The sequence below is a fragment of the Gavia stellata genome, chromosome 20 (assembly GCF_030936135.1).
Source record: "Gavia stellata isolate bGavSte3 chromosome 20, bGavSte3.hap2, whole genome shotgun sequence".
NCBI lineage: Eukaryota > Metazoa > Chordata > Aves > Gaviiformes > Gaviidae > Gavia > Gavia stellata.
Window position 1 is genome coordinate 14,845,999 of NC_082613.1, and position 25,180 is coordinate 14,871,178.

General features: G+C 51.0%; 1 protein-coding gene across 1 annotated transcript in view; it reads left to right on the forward strand.

Moving 5' to 3' along the window:
• The first annotated feature begins 9,695 nt into the window (after positions 1-9,695).
• Positions 9,696-25,180, forward strand: part of TOX2 (TOX high mobility group box family member 2) — a 157,172-nt gene continuing 141,687 nt past the window's right edge. Inside the window, exon 1 of the mRNA XM_059827198.1 lies at positions 9,696-9,797. Coding sequence (XP_059683181.1) covers positions 9,696-9,797 — 102 coding nt within the window. The remainder of the gene's footprint in view (positions 9,798-25,180) is intronic.

The window sequence follows — 25,180 nt, forward strand, 5'->3', positions numbered from 1 at the left end:
GACTCTCAGGGCAGAAGGGGCATCGGGGCAGCGACAGCGGGTAGGGGAGGAAGAACAGGGGCAGAGACTAAAAGGAGGAAGAGTGTGGGTTGTGGTTTGGGGTGTTTTACCAAGGTGTCCAGAGCTGTGAACTGAGGTCTCTGCAGCTGGGCCTGAAGCAGGCAGGGCTCGTCCTGGGGCATTGATGGGAGGAGGGATCTCTTTGGTGAAAACTGAATTTATCAGGGTTAAACAATTTGTGATTCGTATTAATTTTGCAACGTCTTTTTGCAAGGGAAAGAGAGGAGGGAGAAACAGACTGAAAATATTCAAAATATTTCATTTCAGCATTTTCAAATATGGGGCATTTTTAGTTTTCGCTTTGAAAGAAGGCCTCTGTTTCCTGACTGATGTAATTATCTTAAGATATAGAGGGCAGGAAGTAACCTGACACTTAGCTGAAAGTTTTGTTTCAGACAGAGGACGTTTTGGGGGTTAACCCGTGACAATTCCCCGCACCCTCCCTGGCATTGCTGGAGTCTTTAGTTCTGCCACTGAAATGAAAATCCATCATTTGTCCGGCTCAGCTAATAACACCCACCGGCATTTCCATGGGCAGCAGAAACCCTGGATGAAGGCTGCCAAAAGCCCGGGGAGTTGGAGTTCCTCTTCATCTTCAAAGCTTCGGACTCTCAAACGCTTTAGCGATGCCATTACAAATGCCTGATGTTAGACTTGTGTCAAACCTCTCTTCTCCCTCACTCCATTAGCCCCTCAAGGACGATGATAAACCATCTGAAGAAGCAGGAGTCACCCCAGGTCAGGCTGAAATAGCTCGAAACCACTGATAGTCTCCAGGTTCATTAACATTTTTGTTTTTAAAAAAGGTAACTTTCTGTCACTAGGAAAGTAAAATATATATAGCAAGTGGAAGCTGGGATATAATTTTAGCCTTGATTCTTAAAGCGATAATATTTTGGGTTGTCAAGTAGGGGTGCAGCATGTGTCGATGCGTGGGAATACATGGAAAAATATTTTTAAAGTGTACTACGTGTGCCTAACTTCAGATTAGAGGCTACCTTGGGAAATTCCCACCCTGCCCTGAAATGCCCAGCAATGATACGTTGGGTGAAAGCAAAAGCAGAGGCTTGGAAACAGTAGAAAAAATTGCAGCAATGAAACTGAGTTAAAATTAATTTTGACATTTAATCCTAGATCAATTGGCAAATCTCACAATAGATAATTTTTTCTTGTCACCCAGGCAAAGCAGAGACCTGTGAAACTGGTTTAAAAAAAAAAAGAAAAGAATTAATTTCTAAGATCAGCCACCGATCTTCTCACTGGGCTGAGGGTGGGCACAGGAGCTCCCTCACACCGCTGAAATATTGCATAAGTTTAGAGAAAGAAGCTGACTATTGCAAGCTCAAGAGATCATTTATAAAACAAAAATCACTCTCTGCTGCGTTGAAGAGCCTGAGAGATGCTCTCAGAAAGATTAATTTTCTGGGTAGAGGAGGGGACTGTTGGCTTCACCCCTCAAAATGAACCGGCGAGATGATTCAATCGCATCACTTTCAGAGCGTGAGCCCGAGACATTCATTCAAAACATAGCTATAAGAAACGACTCCTTTACTTTAGGAGGAAGAATACTGAAGAAACTGTTAAACTTGGTCACAGTATGTGACATCCTTGAAATCAAAAGCAATACTTCTTCTCAGCAACTGCACAGTAAAATTAAAGATATGAAGCCAAATTCATCTCTGGTGTAATACTCCTGCCAGTGGCCGGGGAGGCACCTGGGATTAATTTCCTCTCTTATACAAGTGGCATGAGACCCTGACAAATTGTTTCGAATGTTTTTTGTAACACTTAGTCGCAGAAACCTTATTCACTAAGTGTCCCACACGTGCGAAATCGAGTGGCTCTGAGCTCCGCCTCGCCGAGGACGGGGTTCTGGGCTAATCGCAGCCCATGGGGTGTGACTCCCACCCCGTTCACGTGGGAAAAAGCCGCTAGAATTTACTGATTTCTCATGTAGAAAAAATACCTCCGTCGGGTGATTGGTGATCGAGGAGGGAATGTGCGCCTTGGCGTGCCCGCCTCGGTGAAGGGGCAGGTCTTTGAGTGATCACTGGATTTGGGGCTGGGTTATAGGCTCGTTGCCCTTGACCAGCGTGTCACTGGCAGAGTTGAGCATCACCTTCCCAAACTCTCAGGGCGTCCTCTGACACCTTCCCCAGACGGCAGCAGAGCAAGCTCGCCCCTCTCTATTCCTGCAGGCCTTCTCTTTTTCTTTGGGGTAAAGCTTGTAAATCCAATCTGTGCAAGACAACGCCTGTATTTATGCTCCTGGACATAACCCACTGCTTTGCTTACGGTTTGCCTGTGGAAAGCTTACATTTTCCTGGAGGAATTATAAACGCCAGTGTGGCATGCCAGCGCTCCTCATGCCAGCGTGCCAAGGTGAGAGCTGGGGCAGCTCTTGCCCAAACCCCCCGAGATGGGTCCGGTCCTCATCTCCGAACAACCCCAGGTCCTCACTCCTCCCCGGAGTGTATGCTCCTCCTTCTTATGTAGCCACCCTTATCTTGCTGCCCCAAATTTGCATGAGCACTGCTGGCCAGGTCAGGTTTAAGCAAGCACTCACCATTCAGACAGTCTTCTCTTCCCATGTAGCAGCACTAGGGAGGAGGGCAAGCTGTCACGTTTCCCTGTGGTAGGGAAGGATACCAGGCAGCCAAACAGTCACATAACAGAATCACAGAATCATTAAGGTTGGAAAAGACCTGTAAGATCATCAAGTCCAACCGTCAATGTCCAAAGTCAAATGCAAACTTGGGACAGACGTGAGTACAGAGCCCGTGGTCAGGGCTTTCAAGCAAGCCACCTGCAGCTGGCCTCCCACGGCTGCATCTGGCGAGTAAATTAATTTTCTGCAGTGCTGCCTCACGTCTTGGAGGAGGGGGTCTGCTGGTCACTTGACACTTTGAAAAATCAGGAGCGTCTTTCGGTATGGGTTTAAGGAGGTGAGGTTAAGGACAAGGTGCTCTCTGCCTTTATTAGTGAAAGGATTTCACCTCACATGTTGAAACTTCTGGCCAGCAGAAACAATACGTGCGATCTTTGAGAGGACAGGTCTGCTAACAAACCATAAAATATCCTCCTCCTGCTACATCACGTGTTTCCTAAACTGAGACCAGCTTGCCGCAGGACTCTGAAACAGCGACCATTGACACAAGTCCTGAGCCGGCTCGGCAAGCCATCAGCTGTCACTCTCAAGCCCATGTGTTGATGTTGCCCCAAAGAACAGATTTACGGAGAAAGCTCAGGAAGAGGCGGCCTCGCGCAAAGGCTCGTGCCTCCAAGCAGTGTTGCCGTCGCCCCGCGATGCCGAGCTGGCCGTCTGGCGCTCTGCCGGCGCACAGCATCTTCACCTCGTAAAGACCGGAGGGGCTCCTCTGAGGTTTTTGATGTTTGCTGCCAAGTCTCTTCATAGAGTTAAACAACTAGGTAATCGGTGCAGCTGTGTTTTCTACATTTAGCCTCTGTGAAATGTGCTAAACTTGAGCTTTGTTATATTTTCATTTCACGAAAAGAAAGTCAGGTGAGGATCTTAGGGGTTACACCTACCGTTTGGGTAATACCCTAAAGGTTAGGAGGAAGCACGGAGCCTGGGTTTGATGTATCGAGGTGTCTAAGCACTTGTATTGCCTTGAACACAAGAAGAAACTTGCTGATGCGTTTTGCGGCATTGGGACCTTTTGTCTTTAGCGTATTCACATTAATGGAGATTTTTTGGGGAAAATAATTTGCTCGTAAGCATCAGCCAGTTTGGCATTTGACCAAAGAGGAGCAGGTATTTGACTTGGGCAGAAGAACAATGTAAGTTGATGTGTGAGCATCCTTAATGCTTCTCCGTCATGTTTGATCTTGTTTAGTTCTGTTATATTTGGGTTTCTGGAATGTTTTATCCTATCGATGACATTAATTATGGAATAATTGCTTTAGTAGCATGTAACAACTCTCCTCTTTTTTTAAATAGATTTTCACACAATGTGTAAACTTTGCTGTATATGTGGTACAGTTCTTGTGTCATGAAATAATGTGTAGACAAAATAATGTTTTTCCTGTCAGAAATTCAATGGGCATCTAAGGCAAAGTGACAGGTGGTTAAATAGCTGCATTTAAAGGATGTCAAGAAGATTTTTTGGACAGGTACCAAAACTCAATGCCAAAAAAAAGGCCTAATACCATCTGTTTTGTTAGCAGAGAGATGCGATTTTACATTAGATTTTAAATGACATGAGATGCCAAATTCATAACCTTGATTTGTGGGTCAAATCTAGCTTATCTAGCTTGTGGATGTTTTTATTTACTAGCGCAGTTCCTGACCCAGAGCCCACGCAGGTAAACGAACACGCTTTCACTGAGACACATTTTAAACTAATAGGAAGCTCTTGGGCGGCATTTAATTTAGTTTTGTATTACATGTAAATCCAGATGCAATGTGGATTTAATTAATCCAATTTCATTGCATTTTAATGTACACATTTGCATTGTGTTTATTGGCAATTGGTTTTATCCATTTGTTCAGCATTTTTATGACCAATGAAACTACTTAATATTTAGAGATCTGTATACTTCCTAGCAGGAATGAGGAGCGTAGCTCTGAATTAAATAGTTCTCAGACATAAACTGGGGATAAGACTAAAATGTCAAAATATAGCTGCATAATACGGTGGAAAAATTATATCAGTATTTTAAAGTAATAAACTGCATTGTGCTAAATTATTTTAAGAATCATTTCAGCAGGCATTTTAGACGGTATGTTGGGAGGAGGAGGACTACACTGAAGCAAATAACAAAACTGATAGATTCAGACACTTTTTTCTGTTTCTAAAAGGTGCCTTTGAAATTTTGATTGTTCAGGTTTAGCCTAATATTTAGAAATACTCACTGTAGAGTTTTCTCTTCTTTGTGAGGAGTCCGTGTGGCTTAAATGGGATTGCTGAGATAATCACACTCTGCTATTTCTGTTCCAGGGCTAATGTTAGGCATGAAATGTGAGTTGTCATGTTTGGAGCTCCTCTTTCAACGACCCGGCCAAAGCAACTACAAACATTCTGGGTTTGCGAGAAGTCAGTTGTGAAAAGACCGAAAAGAACAGCATCTTCTCGTTTCTGCGTTTAGCTGCTTGGCTCGGCTCTGCTGTGAAAGCTGCGGCTCTGGTGGCACCGCTGGCTTTGCTGACCCTGCAGCCAGCCTGGACTGTCCCTCTCGCCTTTTGACGCTTGGCCAAAACACAAGGTCTTGACTCGTTTTTCCCCCGATCCGCTATTTGTGGATCCGGGAGGTGTTTTGCGGATCGATGGCTGATCCATTGAACCAAGTGAAAGCTGCTCCTCTGCCGAGGATCTGCACCACCTCTCTCCGTCCCCTTTGGCACCCGGCTCTCCCTGTGGAGGTCAGCACCCAGCTTCGCTGGAGCTGAGCTGGCCCCAGAGGAGTGGCCACGGCACACCTTGGAGGGGAAAAGCCTCTGTCCCAGCCCTGCAGGTCTGTGCCTGCAGTCGGCATATGTGGTGTCAGGAGGTGAGTACGCTCCACCTGCCTGGAGGTTTGGCCTTCCTTTTCCCTCTGCCCTAGGTCTCCTTGCAGTGAGAGATCCCCCAAGGATGCTCCTCTGAGGTCTAACCGACCTGAATTATTCCTACAGGTTATGCTGGTGCCAATAACAGGCGCATGGGCTGGGGCTGATCGCTGCAATTCTTTGCACTGTTGGGACGCTCCTTGCTCGGCTGCTGATACCTAATGCGAAGTGAGCTGGGTCCCTGGGGATGGCCGGTAAGACCTGCCCAACCTGGGCATCACCGTGGGAGAACAAGCATGTTATCATGAGGCTCAACGTCCCCCTGCTCCAGAGGCTCCTGCGGAGCTCGGCTTTCCGGGGATGCTCAGCCTTCTTTCTGCTATCACCAGCTCTGAACAAGGAGAGGCTGCTTTCTCTCTGACCTGCTGGGAAAGACTCAGAGACAGGATAGATACCAAAAAGTGGGGTCTGGGTGGAATTTAGATACCTGCATGTAAACCCATGCACAGGACATTCCCCCGCTTGGGAAAAACCTACTAGGTGCTCAGGTGTCGTTCAGCTCCATCCATCTGGAGCACAAGTCTGATGAGGAGCGGCTGAGGGAGCTGGGGTTGTTCAGTCTGGAGAAGAGGAGGCTGAGGGGAGACCTCATCGCTCTCTACAACTCCCTGAAAGGGGGTTGTGGTGAGGTGGGTGTTGGTCTCTTCTCCCAAGTGATGAGTGACAGGACAAGAGGAAATGGCCTCAAGTTGTGTCAGGGGAGGTTCAGGCTGGATATTAGGAAAAATTCCTTTCCTGAGAGAATGGTGAAACACTGGAATAAGCTGCCCAGGGAGGTGGTGGAGGTGTTCAAGGAACATGTGGACATGGCATTGTGGGACATGGCTTAATGGGCATGGTGGGTTTTTGTTTCTTGGTTGATGGTTGGACTTGATCTTACAGGTCTTTTCCAAACTTAGTGATTCTGTGATTGTGATTCTGTGATCTGGAGAACGGAGATCCCAAAGAGATGCCTTCCAGGGGCATGAGGGCACCTTGCTCCTTCCTCAGCTCTGCTGCAATCCAGCTGTGGGTGACAGGGCAGGAGCATGTCTGCTGTGTGCGCACACTGTCTGGCCTGGAGCTCAGGAGATGCGGTCATCCTCATCCAAAACTTGGCCAGCGCTAGTCGTGCCTTTGCAGTCCCCTCAGGGCAGCCTGGCAAGCCCATGCTGCCCGGGTAGGATGTCCTGTGTGCCCCGTGCCCGCCAGGGAGAAGCTCTGCACCATCGATCCCTCTGCCATGGTGTGGAGAGGTTGGTCTGACATAGAGAGAGACAACAAAGTGCTAGAGGAAAGCAGGAGTTCAGAGAAATCTGCATCTCCCTGTAGACCCCCGCTTGCTCCATGGGGCAGACACCAAACTGCCATGAGGGACAAAATACATTGAAAACACGGGTAAAACCAGCTGAAGCAGGATTTAAGAGCGGGTACAAGTTGGAGGCTTCCTGAACACATGGCGAGCGCGAGCAGGTGCCCCCGGTGCAGGGGCAGAGCACCGCAGAGGCTGGAGGCACCTCGTGACACGTCGTTCTCCAGGCCCTGGCCAGGGGTCGTGCCGGGAGGCCGACCGATGCTCAGCTCCATCAGGTCATCTTCTTCTGACAGTCTAACGGGTAGAAACACTGAAGGCACGAGGTGAGCTGTGAGACCGTTTGTTTGATGAAGAGCGTTTCCTCTGCCAGCTTCCCTTGGCGCATGTATATATATAAAAAAAAAAAAGCATTTATGGGTATTAATAGCAATAACGCTTTGTGACGGCGGGTTTTTCAGCTCAGTCTCTGTTTGAGGTCTAACGAAGGCAGATGAATGTGCAAAGTTTGACAGGGCTGATTGTTGTAAATCTCGTGCTCCGGGGATCTGAGGAGGCATTAAGAAAAGGGTGCTCGTTTGGGAAAGAGGAGCTTTTCAAATGGTTTGAACGGGACCGTTGTGGTGTCTCAGGCACTGAAAAGAAATCGGGTTGTGTCTGCCGGGGAGACGCTGCAAGTTTGGTGACGAAATGTGTTAATTTTTGTAGGAAACAAATTAAATCCTGCTTTAAGTGAAAAAGCCAATTCAGCCTTAACCGTAAAGCTGCTAGCAATGACTCCACAATATATGAAATATAATAATTATGATAATTAATAAAGATAATAATACAGTAAAACCTTGCTAATTCATTCTAATGACTCAGAGGCTGCTTACTAATTACTGAATTTTGTGGATAAACAAGCCAGAATAATGCATCATAAAATACACTTTGTTCCATTATTTTGACAACTCGCGTTTAGTTTTAATTATTTATACTTCATAATATACTAGTCACTCTGCTTGGGAGGCTTTTACAAAAATAATGAAGCTCTAACAATTTGACATGTCAGTTCAGTATTTGCTGAACCGGGGAGGGAGGAAAACCAGCCCTTTCTGGACGTCTGCAAATTGGGAAGAGCACAGATCGGTCGAACGCAGATCTTCGAAGTTGTGATGCAAAATATTATGTGTCTCTATAACGCCTTTGGCCGGGAGCCCTCGGAGCAGCTCGCCTCACGGAGAACTCCCGCAAGCCGACCTGCTTCGCCGCTAAACACAGAAGGATCGATGCCGATTCTCCAGAAAAATCATACGGTTTGAAAAATAATAATAAATGTGAAGTAGGTTTTGTGCCCGAATCAATTTTTATCCTCAGATCAATTTTCTCCACCATCACGAGGGCTAAAAGCTTGTTTTTAATTTAAATGAGAGCTATGATTTTTACATAATCACTTGATTCCTGGAGCTGGCATTCCCTCGAAACCCCAGCCCGCCTTCCCCCTCCCGAATTTGGCAGGAGTTGGCCACACTCTTGCAATGAAAGAGGCTTGTGGAAGAACTCAGCATTTATTTCGCCCGGTTTTCCAGCTACGGCGAGTCCTGCGGGGTGCATGTTGCAAATGTGCCTTCGTAATCACGATGTTGAAAATAAATAAATAAATAATAAAAGCAGGCCATTTCCAGCGGAGATTTGCCAGAAAACTGACTCTATCAGCCCCGTCCTGGCTGTCTGCGAGCACGGTTGCGGTAACTCGCTGTATCTGGGGATGGAATAACATACTGCAACAACGCTCCATATATAATGTTACCTTCCCCGGGGCTGGTTTGCCAAGGGGCCCGTTGCCAGACGTGCAGAAGGCGGCGTGGCAGAAAGGGGGTGACCCCGCGCACCCCAGGGCTCAGCCTCTCCCCCTCCGAGCATCCTCCCTCCCCAACCTGCTAGATTTGGGCTTTCCATGCCGCTCTGCCCCGCAAGCCCCGGCCCGTGGGGAGCCGGAGGGGGACGCAGGGGTGCTGGCCGTCCAACAGTGGGGTCCGTAAAGGCGGAGAGGTGTGGGAAGCCGGGCAGGCTGGGGGGCTGGAGGCTGCGGAGCTCCGCGCCCTGGGGAGCGGGCAGCCCCCACCAGCGCCGGCGGCTGAGAGCGGCAGTTCTCCCCCGGGGGGGAGAGCGCGTAGGGGGGCGCGGGCCCCTCGGGGGGGCGGTCTCGGGGCCGGGGTCGTGTTCGGGGCGGATCAGCATCCTTCTTCAGGGGGTGCTCGCCAGGGGCTGGGCGGGGGGGAGAGAAGGCTGCTGGGCACCGGCCTGGGGCGGGAGGAGCGCAAAGCCGCGCGCGGTGTTTCGGTGAGGGCTGGGGGCGGCGGAGAGGTGGGGGAGAGGTGGGGGGGGGGTCCCTGCCGGGGAGCGCGAACCGCTGTCGCAGCCGCTCCGCCGGCCCCCGGCCCCGGCCCGGCTGGGGATGGGGGAGCGGGGGGCGTCCCGCCTCTCCTCCCTCAGCGGGCGCCCCCGGAGGGGCTCCGGCCCCGCCGCCCCGAGGTGCCCCAGCACCCGCCGGTGCCGGCAGCGGGGCGGGGGGGGGGGGCCCGGCCGCCGGGGGGAGCCGCCCGGCCCCGCCGCGAACAATAGCGGCCCCGGCGCGGGGCGGTGCGGAGCGGGGCGGGCCGGGGGCCGCCGCCCGCCCCCCCGCCGCCGCCGCCGCCCGCCCTTTCCCCGCCCCCCGCGCCAGAGGGACCGCCGCCGCCGCAGCCGGGTCCATGCCCGCTGGAGCCCCCGCCTGCCGCCGCCCGCAGCCCCGGCATGGACGTTAGGTTTTACCCCTCCGCCCCCACCGCCGTGGGCTCCCTGCCCGGCGCCGACCCCACTTGCCTCGGGCCGCTGGATTATTATCACTGCAACAAGGTACCGGGGCGGCGGCGGCGGCAGGGCGGGGGGGGGGGGGGCGGCGGTGCCCGGCCGGGGCTGTCCGGGCGGCTTCGCTCGGCGCGTCCCGCAACTTCTCGGCGGGGGGAGGGAGGAAAGTGCCGGCGGCGGCCGGCCGCTGCGGGAGGGAATTTTGAAAGTGGTCTGGAAGCGGCGCGGGGAGAGCCGTCGGGGCCCCGGCCCCGGCCCCGGCCCGGCGGGGCGAGCGGAGCTGCGGGGCGGGGGGAGCCCCAGGCCGGGGCGCTGCTCGGCGGGGCAGGCTGGAAGCGGCCGCGGCCGGGAGGGAAGGACGGGCTGGGGGGCGAGCGCGGGGCCATTGGGGTGCGGGCGCTCCTCTCGAGCGGCGGCTCCATCTCCTCTCCCCCTGCGGCAGCGTTCGGCCCGACGCGGGGGGTGCCGGTGTGGCGGTTGTTGGCGCGCGCTCCGGGCGGTGGTGGGGTTTGCGGCGTTGTTTTGTCCCTTCTTCGCGAGGCTGCGGAGCCGCTGGGCTGGGGTGCTGGCACCCCCCGGAGCGGGGGCTCCGGCTCCGTCCCTCGCCCCCGGCACCCACCTGCCTGTGCCCCCCGGGGCGCTCCTGCACCCAGCCCCGGCTTTGGGGTGCGGGCGTGTTCCCCCAGACCCCCAGCGCGGCCAGGAAAGCTCCCGAACTGCACCTTCCCCGCTCGCTGCAGCTGGAAGGCAGAGCACCCCCTTCTCGTAACGAGAGCGGGGTCCGCGGGGGGATATCGAGGGCGCCCGGAGGTGCTGTAGGAAATATCCGTCACCCGAGAGAAGCCGAGGCGAAGGGGAGAGATGCCGAACTTCAGGGGTAAAGAGTTCCCTGTGGGTCTCCCCTTCCACGCGTGTCGGTCCGTAGCACTGATGTTTCGGCAGCGAAGCCGGAGGAGGCAGAGCTGCTTGGAGGGAGGGAGGATCACCGCCATCAGCTCCCAGACATAACCCTGGCTGCGTCCTCCCGGGCCAAATTCGGGTAATTGCGTTGGGAAAAGTTAATAAAGGGAGAAAATGCTCTCCTGCCTTGGAACCGCGGCTCGGGATGCCCTCGGTTCATCTCACTGTTGTGATACTTCGGGGTCAAACTCTTTAGAAACAAGTAGAGGGAAACCTGCGTGCCTTCCCAGATGCAGCAAATTAATCTTTATGCATCAATATAGGTATTTAACTGTTCTCTGTCCTTTGGGTTATTTATCTCTTTTTATTAAGTTGCAGCAAACCTAATAGTTCTCATTTATTTTGAGATGCCTGCTTATGCTGAAAGGAAACAACTTCAATTGATTTCTTCTGTACCCATGTACCACTAGTTTCAAAGTGTTTTATTATCATTGCCGTTGCTCTTAAAATGCTAAACATGCTCTTAAAATACTAACGAGAGCCGGGTCACCTGGGAGCAGGTCATCCGTGCCGCTGAAACGTCAGCCGATAAAGTGTGCAACAGCTGAAAGTCTGGGATCATGCGAGCGTGTGCCGCTAGGAACTGCCGCAAGCCCCAAACCCTGCTGGCTTTGGGAACTCGATTTTACCGAGAAGTTGTTAGATGTGAAAGTGATTTAGTTTGCCCTCCAGTTTTCCGTGCGGGAGCCGGGGCTCGCAGTCGCGCACGCAGCACCGCAGGCCCTTTCCGCGGGGTCTGCGCAGCCCCGGCAGCCCCCCAGCAGCGCCCGCCCGAGCCTTGGGGCGCGTGGGGCCCCACGTCGTCAGCTCATCCGTGGCCTGAATCCCCGAGATTAGTCCCGGATTAGGCGGTCGCAATTGATCCGTGGGTCCTCGCTGTCGCGCGGCGCTGCGGACGGGGAGGCTGGAGGAAATCGCCTCTTCTGGGGCTCCGGCGAGCACAGCCCGGGAGAAGGAGGGGGTGCTGGCTGGGGTGGATGGGACACTGGCGAGGAGCACCCCAGGTATGACCGCTGCCACCAGATGCTGCTGTTGTCGCTGCTACGGAGGATCTTAAGGCAGCGGGAGGAAGAAAAGAAGTGACTTACCCTTTTCAGCTCTCCAGGGGTCTATTTTTTTTTTTTTTTCTTAGTTCTTCTTTTCTTTCCTGAGTTATCAAATGTCGTTTGCTTATGCACAGCGGTGCACGTTTGTCTGTGGGATGAGGCTGCTGGAACGAAGCCAGAGATTAAATGGGTTGACTTTGTTTTCCCGGCTGAACGCAGGTATAACGGTTGTAACTTCAGCATCAAACTGTGGCCCATGGCAGAGCGGGCGCTGGTGTTGCCTGCTGCCTTCGCAGACTTTGTTTCGGAGAACTTCTCCGGCCAGCGTGAGCTGGCGTGCGGCTCAGGATCGCCACCGGCACGCTGTTATCTTGCGTTAACGGGGATCGCTGTCTGAGCAGTCCTGCTTCCTCGGAGCCGCGTGGGACCCTCTGGGAAACTCCAAAAACTCACAGCGGTCCCAACCCCATCGCTCCTGTCCGGTGCTGGTGGCTCAGCCCAGAGCCGGGCTAAGACAGTGTCTGCCTCAAAACATTTCCACTTCAAAAAGCTACAGAGGAGGGCAGGGTGGACTGGAAAAATCAGAAGTTCTCCCACGATCGCATGCAGGTATCCCGGATGAAATCCATCTCTAGGAGGGACCTGGGCAAGGAGCACTTACAGGCTCTTTGCTCCTCCTCTGCTTCACCGAGTTTGTGGAAGGGGCTTTAAAGCCCTTCGATTTAAAGGGCTTGTTTTGTTCAGGTTCAGCTTTTTTTCCCCCCAAAGGGCTGCTTCGTTTATTTATTTATTTGGGGGGGAGGCAGAGAAGCTGGGAAAAAGCGTGCAGTGTCACTGTGTATAAATAACTCGCTGAGAGCACGGCGGAGCTCTGCCCGCGTGCCCATCGCCAGCAAGCTTGCCGGGGAGATGTGCTTTAGCCCAAAGCATCCTGAAACGTTAATGTAATTGTTTTGTGCACTTACTGAACATGATGTTGTTACTGTGAGGTCTCCGATCTCGCCTGCGCGCTGCAGTAAGCCACAATTTCTTTTTGCGGCTACAGAGGTGCCTGTTGGGTAGCAGCACTTCCATGCTTAAAAGGACAAGGGATGTTTAGAGGGGTAATGAAATGGGAGCGTACGTTCAGCCGAGGCCTCCCCAGAAGGGGGGAGTTTGCACCATTTCTTTAACTGCATCTGGAGCATCCCTGTTTTCCCTGGAAGGGCTGGCCACCGGGAGGGAGTCGGGCGGGGGAGCGAGGGGCTGGACACCCATGGGTGGAGAACGGGGTCCCCTGTGCCCTGCGCAGGCAGGGTGGGAAGGAGCCCTCCCCTCTGCTGACTGCATTTGGTGAGGAGTTTTTATGCCTGGGGCGTGCTGGTGGCATCGGAGCAGGGGAAAAAGGACTCCCCACGTAAACCAGTCCCCATCACGGGTGACCTCGTACGGAGCAGCTTGCCATCGCAGGTGGGAAGAGGAGCCAACCCCAAAATTCCCAGTGCCCAGGGAGCTGCCGCTCGTAGCCTGGAGGACTGATGCTCCTTGGCAGGATTTTTAGGGTTGCGCTGGGCTCAGCCCAAGGTGCAGGGACGATAAGGAGTGTCACCTTCCCGGAGCCATCCGACAGCCTCCCTAAGGGCACGCTGCAACGAGCGTTTCCCGCGCCGGGGTGCCGGCCCCTCGCCTCCTTCCCGTGGGCCGGATCCAGGACCTGCTCCATCGTTGGGACTGCACGGAAGAAACACCATCTGTGCCTTAGGTTGTGTCTGCACAGCGGCCACGAGGGACTGGGGAGGTTCAGCTGAAAGTGGTACCATCTCTGCAAGGAGCCCTCGTCCAAACTGTGACACCCATCTCTGTCGTTGGCCACCTGAGCCCCGCTGAAGGGAGCACCTACCTCCGTTTTGGATTCCTCTTTTAAATCGGGGTCTAAAGCCCCTTTTTCTGCCCCCTCTGGCCTTTTTCCTGGGACGTTGGTACCTGCTGCTCCCTTGCTGGGGAAGCGGAGCTTGCACGATGTCTCGCTGCTGCCTGGGCGTTGGGATGGTGTTCCGGGGGCGAGGCAGCGTGTTCCTGCACCGCGTAAGGGGATTGTCTGTCTGTGGTGGGATGTTTTCACATCCCTCCGGTTGCTTTGTGAAAATTTGAGGATTTTTCCCACTTAAACTCTAGGAAGACCCTTTGCATTTGTGTTTCACAATAAGCAAACCATGGGGAAAAACTACGCAGTTCAGTAGCACAGGGGTTCGTTCTGCTCTTAGCAGAGCTTTAGCGACAGGATCTAATATGCTGGCTGATACACCAGCATGGAGGGATTTTCCCAGATCTTAAATTCTGTGGGTCCACGAAGTACAGGAGGGGTTTTTTCATTCTTAGCCCAGGCAAAATTGCTTTTGCGAGGGAGGCATACAGCAGGAACCCTGCCTGAGCACCGTACCGCGTGCTCTTTCACGCAGTGTATGCAGCGATGCTGTGATGCACGAGGAATAATCCCGCTCCCTTCTCCATAGGGGCAACTTCAGGGAGTGAATTAACATCTCTCTATTCTTCCTGCAGAAAAAAAATTGAAGTATAAATTCTTCTTAGGTGCTTCTGGTGCATCGATGATCAGACTTGGTTAGCGCGATGCCTAATTTCCACTTAGGGCAGTGACTGATGGGGGGAGGACCCAGCCTGGGAATACCTAATCCTTGCAGAGCAAGTTTGACAAAAACTATTTTGCCAATACACCGTCATAAATTATGGATAATGAAAATCTACTAGTTGTAAGATGAGTATTAATCTGCAACCAATGCTCTCTTCTTCCTTTAAGAACCCTTCAGAAATGAGATCTGAGCTGCTGGTATGAGCCCGGGTCGATGTAGCAAATGCATTTCTGAGGAACGTTCTGTTTTGTTTTGACTTTTACCATAAATTGTACATTGCAGTGATAAACACGGTCCCTTTTTCATCGTTCCAGAACTGCTTTGCCATTCTGGAAGATAAAATATATTCTTTTCCTTTCTGTTTTCTAAGCCAACTCTGTTTTGAAGTAGCATAAATCTTTCTTTGGAGATGGAGGACTTTGGATGGGGAACAAAGTCAGGCCAGTTTTTAATTTGGGGCCCATTTGATTCTCATTTGGCAGACAGGTCCTGTTGATTTGCAAATGTGGAATACTTTTTTTATTATTATTATTTTTTTTTTAGGCCCTGAATATGGGCAAGGGCTTCCTCTGTAAAGTGTTTGAGCTGTTCAATGGGACAACCCCGCGTTCTGTAGAGCGATCTTTGATGGGTTGCACAGCAGAAAGCGTCTGAAGCTCCATTTTGCCTTGGGCTTTCAGTCAGGGATTGGGAGCTAAATAATGAATGTCCATCCATTCACAGAAATTGTTGTTCTCTCTGTGTGCGCAGAGGGAAGGATTTAATCTGGTTGGTTTTGGAACAATGGAGATATTTTGAAGACCAGTCTGACTTGTATAGAACACCGTGTTTGTTCGGGCCACTTCTGAATAACCTCGTCAAGGGCCTGATCCATGAAAGCCCCTGTAGCCGAGGAGGCATCAAGAGACCAAAATTCCGGATCAAAAGTCTCTCTGATCTATTTATGATACTTCAAATCAATTATAAACATTGTCCCCCTAAATCAGTGGTCCAAAGCCTATCGCATGTTACACCGCCGTAACCACGGGGTGAATCCACGAACAGCTCTGGACTTATTCTATACACCTGAGCTTGCAACAGGCACCAGGCTCAGTTTGTGCATCCATAATGGAGAAAACATTCTGTTGATGAATTGTATTTTGCTTGTAACAGACGGGAGCGTCCTAGAGCTTGCGTAGCGCCCGGCTGCTGCTCGCTCGGGGCGGTGGGGAGAGCACCTGTAACCCTTGCAGAGCTCCTTCAGGGCCCTGCTCTTGCTAGTTGTGAGAACGGGTGCCGCCGGCTCCTTTCCTGGCGGTTGTTGTCACCGTCGTGGTATTTCTGCAGCGTTTGAAGAAAAATCTCTGTTTTCATTCTGCCTTCACCTTGCATCTCTCTGCTGCTGGGTGCAAGGAGCGGAGGTGAGGAGCGTGCCGGGGGGGAGCGTTATCCCCTCCAGCTGCACAGTTTTTCCCTATTACCTTTGTGCTCATCTGTGGTGGGTTTGGTTTGTTTTTTTTTTTTTTTTAACAAAATGCGCTCTAAATGCTTTTACCATAAGTTGGGTTCTATCTTTCAGTCTAAATGAAGCATATAATTGTGTTTTCCTAACAGCTCTACATTAAAAATAAGTTATTGTGCTGCTAATGTGTTTTCCTTGACAATTTTCCATCCAGCGAGTGCAAGGCTTCTGTCTGAAGCTGTTGTGTACCACCTTCTCTGCCTCTTCTTTGTATTTTATTCTGCATTTCTGAAGTCGGGGTAAAGTGTTAGCGCGATTCCAGCTTTGATACCATTAACTCCTAATTGGAGGTTTCAGCTCTGATGTTCCACCTCTGTGATTTTACACACAAGTTTTTGTGTAATTAAAGCTTATACTTGGGGATGCACGGGTTCAGCTGCGGCGGGGGGAGAAATCTCGCAAAGAAACTTACTGAAACAAGCACTAATCAAACCATTCTTTTAAAAAAAAAAAAAAAGTGATTGAAAACAGTGTTAAATTGCCTGGTTTTGCACGTATATGACCAGATTTAAATATTTTAATCATCTGCATCCCCCCCCTCTTCCTATTGTTTCCCTCTGGGGGTTCTGTTCTGATGGATGCCATTTCTTCTTTGAAAAATGGCATTGGCTGCTGCATCGCCTGCAGGCAAAATCTTTGCATTATGCCACAGAATATCTCTCCTCCACCGTAATCTTTTGCATAGATTGGTTGACCTCCGCAGATATAATTAAATCTCTTCCCGACGACTGTGCGATTTCGGTTCAGCTCGGTGGCGAATGTAACTGCTAGGTAAGTGTTAAATTAGGGCCCTGGACCAGTAATTGTTATTATGGAAAGATTATTTGAACGTCGGTTTATGCTGGTTGCTGCACGCGGCTTCTGAGGAGCCTTATCTGTGGAAATCGGGTGGCTCTTGGTCTGAGGCAGTTTCTTGACCTCTAATTATAGCCTGGACAAGGAGGCTGCATTGTGCGAATGTTTAAAATGTAGGTATTTTAAGGTTTTTTTTCCTGTTGGTTTAAGGACCCAGCCTCTAGCTCTCAGGGTCCTTTTTTTGTTTTTTTCCTGTGTTTAAGGATCTCATAACCTAGCAGGAGCTAGAAGAGGGGGGCAGGAGTACGGGGCCCTATTCCCAAGTGGGGTGAGTGGTAAAACTTGCTGTGGCTCTGCCCTGAGCCTCTCCTCCCCACTCCTGATGTCCATCTTCCTTCCCATGCGGCTGAAGCCACCGGTCCTGCGGAGAAGGGCTGGGGCAGCAGCCCCTGCTCCAAGATGGGCAGCCTCAGCACCGCGGTGCTCGGGGGAGATGGAGGAGCGAGCGCTGGGCGTGCTGGCACGTGCCACCCTCGTCTCTGGTGACATGCCACCATCCTCTCTGTCACCGAGGTTGTGTTTTGCCCCTGGACCAGGCTGCCTGTGCCCCGAGGATCCTGTTCCACCTTGGTGGAGAGGAGTGTTTTTTTTTTTTTTTTTTATCAGATTAGCTGGATCACATTAGCAGGTTTTTCTTCTCACAAAACCTACCGATGACTCAGAGTTTCCATTCCCATCTGGACTCATCAGGGAGGCTCCATCCCCTTTCTCCCTGGCTGTCTGCCTGCATGCCGTGCTCTTCCTCTGCTCTCGGCTTTAGAGAAAACCATCTTCTTCATCTTCATCTTCCTCTTCATCTCCTTCTGCTTGCAGGGTGGAGCCTGCACTCGCCTGTGGTCCGGGTTGGGAGATAAGGGCTGTGTTGTGGCTCTGCCATTTATCCTCTGCGTGAACTGGCCTAGGTCTCCATCTCCAGAAGCAGCAGGTCATTTTGGGGTACCCCAGGTGTTTGGGGGTTATTTTTATGAAGAATTTGAGCCATCCCAAGTGCTGAGCATCCGTTGCAGGAGACCCAGGTACCTGGAGAGGTGCAAGCAGGGCCCGGGGTACCCCGAAAGGCTTCTTTCTTCCAAAGACGTGGATCTCCGTGTTTATACCTATGAAAGAGTTCCACCTTTCCAACCTGAGTTACCCAGCAGTTTATTCCCTGAGCATCTCCTCGCTCTCCCTGGGAAGGTGGCAGAGCTGTACGGCTCGTTAGGAGTTGCTAAGCCATTTGAAAACCCTCAAATGCAACAGTTGTCATGTGGAGGATGACCCCGTGTAGGGGATGAGATGGGGCAGGTGGTGGTAACGGAGAGCTTGGCCTCACGGGTGCTGGTCTCCCAGGAGTTTGCTGTCCGTCTGGGGAGCGGGTGGACCTCGGTCCTGTTCCTAGCAGTGTGCAGGCTGAGCTCCTTTCTTCCCCAAAAGCTGAGCTCTGGGTCAGTGATGAGCTGTTTCGTTCCACCTCTGCCATCCCCTTTCCTTTACACCATGGGGAAGATGCCACCAGGGACCCTCGGTTGGCTTATCCGAGTCCAGCGCCGCTGCACCCACAGAGGCGTTCGTGGGCTTCGGGTCTCCCTGACTGATGCTGCTTGCTAGCTCTGAATTAAAAGACTTTTTGTTTCATCGCTTACAGTTACTGAACCCAAAAATAAAGGGTGGTTTTTTTTTTTTCTCTGTCAAAAAATAACGGTTTCGATCCATTCCATGCTTCTCATTTTTCATGGGTGCTTCTTTGAACAGTGGGTTTTTATACGGTGAGCCATCTCAGCACAGCGTGCCTGCCGGGGAAAAATGATGTATTTTTAGGGAAATAGATTTCTAGTCCATAGTGTCAGAAGAGGAGCAGCGTGCCCCGGAGTCCTTAGCGAAAAGGAAAGAAACTTTGACAGCGTGGAAATTAAATTTATGAAAACTTTAAAGGAAGTTTTGTATGGAAACGCTTAATTGAATTCTTTTGGTCTGTCCCAGCTTATGCAATGGGCGCAAAAAAGCGTTTGGATGTCATCTGAAGAAGAAAAAGCAGAAATACCAGGGGGGGAAACGTGAACCACAGAAGCTGGGGCTTGTTGTAGCTCTGGGAAATATGGGTTCCTCCTGATAGGATCCTGCCCTGTTTAGCCGTGTTAAACCCAGGGAGGCAACTTTTCCCCTGATGCGTTATCTTGTCTCTAAATAGCATTCAAAGGAGAAGAAGAATGTGCTGTTAAAAATATCAAACTTTTGGGAATGGCTGGCAGACTTTACCACTGATAAGCATTGTTGATTGAAGATCAAACAGCCCTTGAAAGCAGAAGAAAAACCTTCCAACAAGCGCCGTGGGTCTAACCCTGCAGCCAGACAGTGAGGTCACGCAGGCTTCAATCTGTGTATATTTAGGAACCTGCACTGGAATTACAGTCTGGTCTCCTCTACCCCAGACGGATGTTGGCGACATGGTGGTTTTAAACCTGATAAATCTGTTAAAGCTGAGAACAACGTTTATTAGATGCCAAGAAAACCCGAGTCATGTTTTCATTATTAGGTGGTAGTTTTATGTTTTTATTTTTTTTCCCCGCCTTAAGATAAAGAGTCTGCCTAGGAGGAAAGACCGCAGGTCATAAAGTGAACTGAAGAGTAGTGGCATGTGTTTCTCAATTAATTGACAACCTGCATTTCTGCGTCAAGGTGGCAAATTAATTGTGGGTGGCCGTCTGTTTGCAAATCAGATAGTTCTGTTGTGGCTGTGCCAAACAGTACACGTGGAGTATTTAACTATTTGATTTAAATCAGACCAGAGTGTAGGTTTTATGAAAACTGTATTAAATCGGTTTTTCCACTTAAGAGTTGGGCTTTGAAAAGGGGAACAATATTAACAAAGCAGTCTTTTTAGCTTCATAAACTTGCAGCCCTTTAAGTAAGGTGGTTGGCATGTAGTGACCTTCTTTTGGGGGAGGCCAAACCCTGGTGGGAATAACGATATGTAACTTCAGTCATCTGTAGAAGTGGGGTACCGAATTTCTGTGAGATCACAAGTGAAACAAATACATGTTTAAAATAATAAAATAGCTTAGGCTGGAAGGGACCTCTGGAAGTGTATTTTAAATAACTGCAATAGCACCTTCTGGGATTGAGATGGCAGGAGAGAAAAATATCAATATACAGCCCGCACCAACCACGAGCCATGGATTTTCTGCTCTGATACAGTGAGAGTCTCAGTGGTGATGGCTGCAATCAAACGCTAAATAGGAGGTTTGTAATAAAAAGGGCTTTAGTTAGAATTAATAAAATGTGAAATGCCTCATTCCTTGGAAAACATGTGGTATTGACTGAGATTTAGAAACGCATCCTGTAGGAGCAGGGATCCAGATTGCAGGCTCCAGCGCTGGCTCCCGCATCCTTTCCCCGCATGTGTTACTATTCCTGTTAGAGTGCAGGGTTTCATTTATTTTATTTTTTGGCTGGAAAGGTCACAGTGTGCAAGCTTGAGAGGAAATTAGTGAAGAGCTGGAAACAAAGGCAGCCTCGTACGAAATTATCCTCTGCTTCTCCCAGTCTTGTACCTTCCCGTGCCTTGCGTGGCAGCGCGATGCCACCCCACGCACGCCGCTTCCCTGCTCCGAGGCTGCGGGCTGTGCTGGGGTCACACCACGTCCCGTGGCAGTATTCCTGCTATGTCCAGCTGGGCCGAAAGCCTGTTTTCCTTTTGATGTTGATAGTATCTAAGGGCTAACCTCCTGAATGTGAGGTGCTGGACACTAAACCTATGTGATAGAGAAGAACATGCCTCATTTCAGGTATAACCATTAGGTCCTCTATAAGCTCCCAGAGCAGAGACTGAGTGCTGAATTTCAGGGAATATAGGCAGGATCTAAATGTAAAGATGTGATAGTCATTATCAAAATAGGATGCTCGTATAATGGGCAAATCCAGGGTTATAATGGAGACTTATTTCTGATTTGGACCAAGTTTGATTCATTTTAAGTCCTTCTATCCAGAGCTGTCCTCCACGAGCTGCATGCGAAGCCGTAGATGCAGTTTCCATTTGCAGGAAAGCATTCACAGAATCACTAAGGTTGGAAAAGACCTGTAAGATCATCAAGTCCAACCATCAACTAACCCCACCATCCCCACTAAACCATGTCCCGCAGTGCCACGTCCACACGTTTCTTGAACACCTCCAGTGATGGTGCCTCCACCACCTCCCTGGGCAGCCTCTTCCAATGCTTCATCGCTTGCTCTGAGTTAATTGAGAAATGTGGATTTCAACATCCTCTTGTCTTGTGGAATTGTCTTATGATGTTCTGAAGCTCAAATGGAGCTTCTCATTTGCCTCCAGAGCTGGAAATCTCGGGTAGGTCAGAGGCAGGAAGAGCATGCTGCTGGATCTGGGCCTTTAGCTTGTGTCACTGTCATCGTGCCATGAGCATGGGGATGGTGCCAGCTTGGAAGGGATCCTCTGCTTGGCAAAAAAAGGTCTCGAGAGCAGGCTGCTTCCTTGCTTAGCACAGTTATAGCAGGAAGGCTGCAGGAGCCAGAGGTTTCTGAAGAGCTGCTATGGCTCGTCCCATCATTAGGTCAGCAGGCCAGAGTGCCAAGGGACCAGACGTCCTCAGATGCTGCAAAATAGGGCTGGTGGTTTCTGTCCCACTGTCTGAACGTAGGTGTGCGCATCACTGCTGCTCCCAGCGGCAGCGTGGCACATACAGCAGGACGAGGGCTAGAGGGGCCACCTGAAACTGGTGGCCTCATCCCTTTGGCCAGAGCCGGAGCCGCTGGAAAGGCGAAGGGCGAGATCCAGCCTTCTTTGGGGTTTCTGCTGTATTTGTTTGGGGATAAACACGACCTCCAATAGTACTAACCCAGCAACATCCAGACTGAATTGGCTTAAAAATTACAACGCGAAGTTTGTGTGACGGAACGTTTCCGAGCGCGACGCCTGTGGCTGTCGGTGCTTTGCCCGATGCCGCGGCAGAGCCAGGCTCCGCAGGGCTGGTTAGCCAAAGCGATCGGTGCCTTGGGTCCTTGCCCGGGCCCTGCTGAGCTCTGCAATTAGCGTCCTGGGGCCGGAGGCGGCTCGGCAGGAATTGCTCAGACCTCACAGCTTGGAGCCCTGCGCGAGACGGCTTTCCCTTCGCTGTCTTTACGTGGCGCAGGCTTGACTGGAGTGCCTTAATAAAGCAGAAAGCTGAGTCCGACGGGGGTGGGAAGGAGGTGAAAAAGGAAAGCTTTAATTCCCTGCTTATCTCAGCTACGATTCAGGTTTCATTTCCCCTTGCGGAGGTTTCACCTCTTCCTCCCTGTTGTCCAAGTGTTGCTTCTGTTGCGCTTCTTACTTATTTTCTTTTTAGCCTGGGCGCTGCTGCGAGAGGTGTCTCTTTGCTCTGCCGGCTGTTCCTGATGCTTCGTTTTCCTTGCTAATACCAATTGTTTCTGCCAAAATCGTTTGGTGGTGTTATGTAAACCTAGAATCACACGCTAACGCTCTAATCCGGGCGCTCCTAAACGCGCTGGATCGGATTCGCCCCCGCGCTGGCTCCGCTGCCGTCAGGCACATTGTGCCGGGGGTCCCCTTGGCTCAGCAGCCGCCGGGGGTGGGATGCCACCGGTCAGGACATCCACAGCCACCTGAGCCAGTATCACCGTCGTTGCTGGTAGTTTTAATGGGAGGCATGAGAACACTCTGTACGTCACTCAAGGCTGGGATTTAAGCTCTTTGTAGAGCGTGGTACCTGCACAACAAAGCTTGGGTTTTGGCACCGGGGTCTGTATTTCTGCTGTTGGGTTTGCAGCAGCGTTGGTGGATGCTACGTGTATAGTTCCGTGCTAGCACCAAAAAGTGGCTTGCTCCATCTCCACCCCATCACTGCCCACGGTCCAGGGCAAAGCCTGCCTGTGCAGTCCCCGTGCTCACCACCAGCCAGCCGATGGGATTCGAGCTCCTGGGGCATCTTAACGGAGATACCGTGTTCCTGCAGAGGCTGCTGGATGGGCATCTCTTCTCCTATGCCAAATAGCGTGGGCCCTCCTCTGAAGTGTGCACGCTCTCTCTGTGGCAACCGGTTGTTTACGTGGAAAGTGATATTAGCAAAGATCTTAATGAATTTCCGAGTGCCAGAATTATTTAAATTAAAAAAAAAGGAGATCCCCCATTGCTGTGTACCCAACCTCTTCCCCATATACTCCACTATTTTTGAGAGATTAAAGAGAGATTAAATCCTGCTGAGCTGGCAGGTGATGCTGATGAATGTTTGGAGGGGATTAGGGTAAATCCATTCCTCCTTCTGATTTAGCTCAAGATTTGAATTCATTGATAAAATTTGCCCAGGTTACATCTCTGAAACCTCCTCTGAGCCAGTGAATCTGCAGATGTGTAAATGAAGGCAGAACTTGTTCCTGGAGCATAAAGGCTAATGAATTAACTTTTATAAGGTTGATGAATGCTTAAGATAGCTGTACATCTATTCCTGTCGCAGTGTCCAATTAATCCATGCTGCCACAGAATTAAAGGGTGCCCAGGCTGGCTCCTTAGCTGGGGGAAACTGGCCTGATGCTTCTGCTGCACTGCAGCATGGCTGGGGGATGCTCTGCAACAACCGACCTGCATGCGCAGGACGCCGTGTTCATGTGTCACTTGAGTTTCAGCTAAAAAATGCCATCTCTCAAACTAGGGGTGAAGTGGAATGGACGCAGCTATGCATTGGGGTTCAGGGGCGAGATCCAGCCAAAGCTGTGTTGGTGTCCTGGCTACTGTTTTTCTTCTGTGGTGGCATTGCAGTGGGACTAGAGATTAAAGAGGGTTTTCTTGGCAGCCTCCAGCAGCTGTTGGACCTGCTGGTATATCTGCACACATCCTATGGCACAAGCATGGGATGGCGGGACTCCGGAGCGTGCTCCCGTAAGGTGCCCCCGCATCAAAAAGGTTGTCTTCCGAGGAGCGTTGAGACCTGAAGTGTTGCCATTTGGGCTGAGGACCAGTGCTGTGTCTCACACCAGCAGTATGTAGTGCCCTGCACTGGGCATCGTGCTGGGGCTGCAGGAGAGAGCACGGCTCTGCAGCAGTTCCAAGGGTATGTTCGGCACAAGGCTCAGCAACAGCACCGAGCAACTGTCTGGTGGTGGGAGAAATGATAATAGTCTTCGCTACTTCTTCTCTGTGTTGCACATGGTCAAATTAAGCTCTTGAGGACCAAAAAGACCTGCTGGGAGCACAGGGGGTGCAGCGGTGGAGCCTCCACCCTGGGAGAGCTTTATAAACTAGGGCAGCGCATAGCGGGGTGTTTGCTGCTGGAGATCTGCACTGCCCGTGGCATCCGCGGGAGGTGACGAGGCAGAGAGAGGAAAAAGCTTTGTGCGAAGCGACTTTGGCATTTTTGGCTTTTGGAGAAGAAGAGCTCACACCTGCAGCCCTGTTTGGAGCCCTTACCCTGGGAATGGGCATGAAAAGAGGGCTGCAGAGCGGCTCAGCCACCTCAGGATTTCATACCACCTGCAAACCTGTGCCCACCTCAGTTCTGAGTTTCCCTGCGAAGAAATAACCACCGGCGTAGTAACAGTGGCAGCTTTGGGGGCCTTCAGAGAAGGTGAGCCTGTAAGCAGCAGGTATCTTCATGCTGCTCAGCAAAGCTGACATTTAAAAAATCACCTGGATGCATGTAAAGCTGCATGTAGACCTTTTTGCCCGAAGAGATCAAACGTGCCCGTGCAAAGCCTGTCCTGGAAGCCTGGGGAACCTCAGAGCGTGGTGGACCCAACATACAAATTCCCAGTAATGGCTCAATAAATCTGCGGTGGCGCTGGAGGTGCGAGAGACAGCTGGTGTGTGTCTGATGTGGCTGCTCCCTTCAGAGCCCCTTAGGCTGCAGCTGCTAAGGGAATCCAGCAAAAGTTGGCTGCTGCTACGGAGCTCTTTGCTCTCTGTCATGTGAGGACTTGTGTATCGCGTGAAGGAGAGCGCTGTTAATGCTGGCGTGGGCCAGGTGCGCTTATCCTGAGCATGAGCTGAAGTTCCAGGCTCTGTAAAATAGGACTGAAGTCAGAGATGCTCTGAACAAGTACTATTGTGACATGGGGGATACAAGGATCAGGCTTGCTCCCTGGGGAGCAAATTTGTTTGCTTCCTCCGAGTTGCTTTGGATTTATATGGCTATAGCAGCAAACACATCCCCCTCCTGATCATTATAGATGCTGATGGGATGGGTAGGAACAATGAAGCCCAACGATAAGTCACAGACAGCTAGAAGTACTTTCAAGAACATAATACTTGGCAATAATTTAGAAATAACATATTTTTTTTTTCAGTGGATCGTTGGAATATATGCTTTTCTAGAAAGTAGGGGGAAAAGAGCTTGAAATTAAATATATTATGAAACAGAGCTTTCTTAACTGTTGTTAAGCAAGAGGATTTTGAGGGAAGTGTTTTCCAGGTTCTTCATCGTGTTGCCACACAAGCTGGTGTTTGCCAATGAGCGTGTC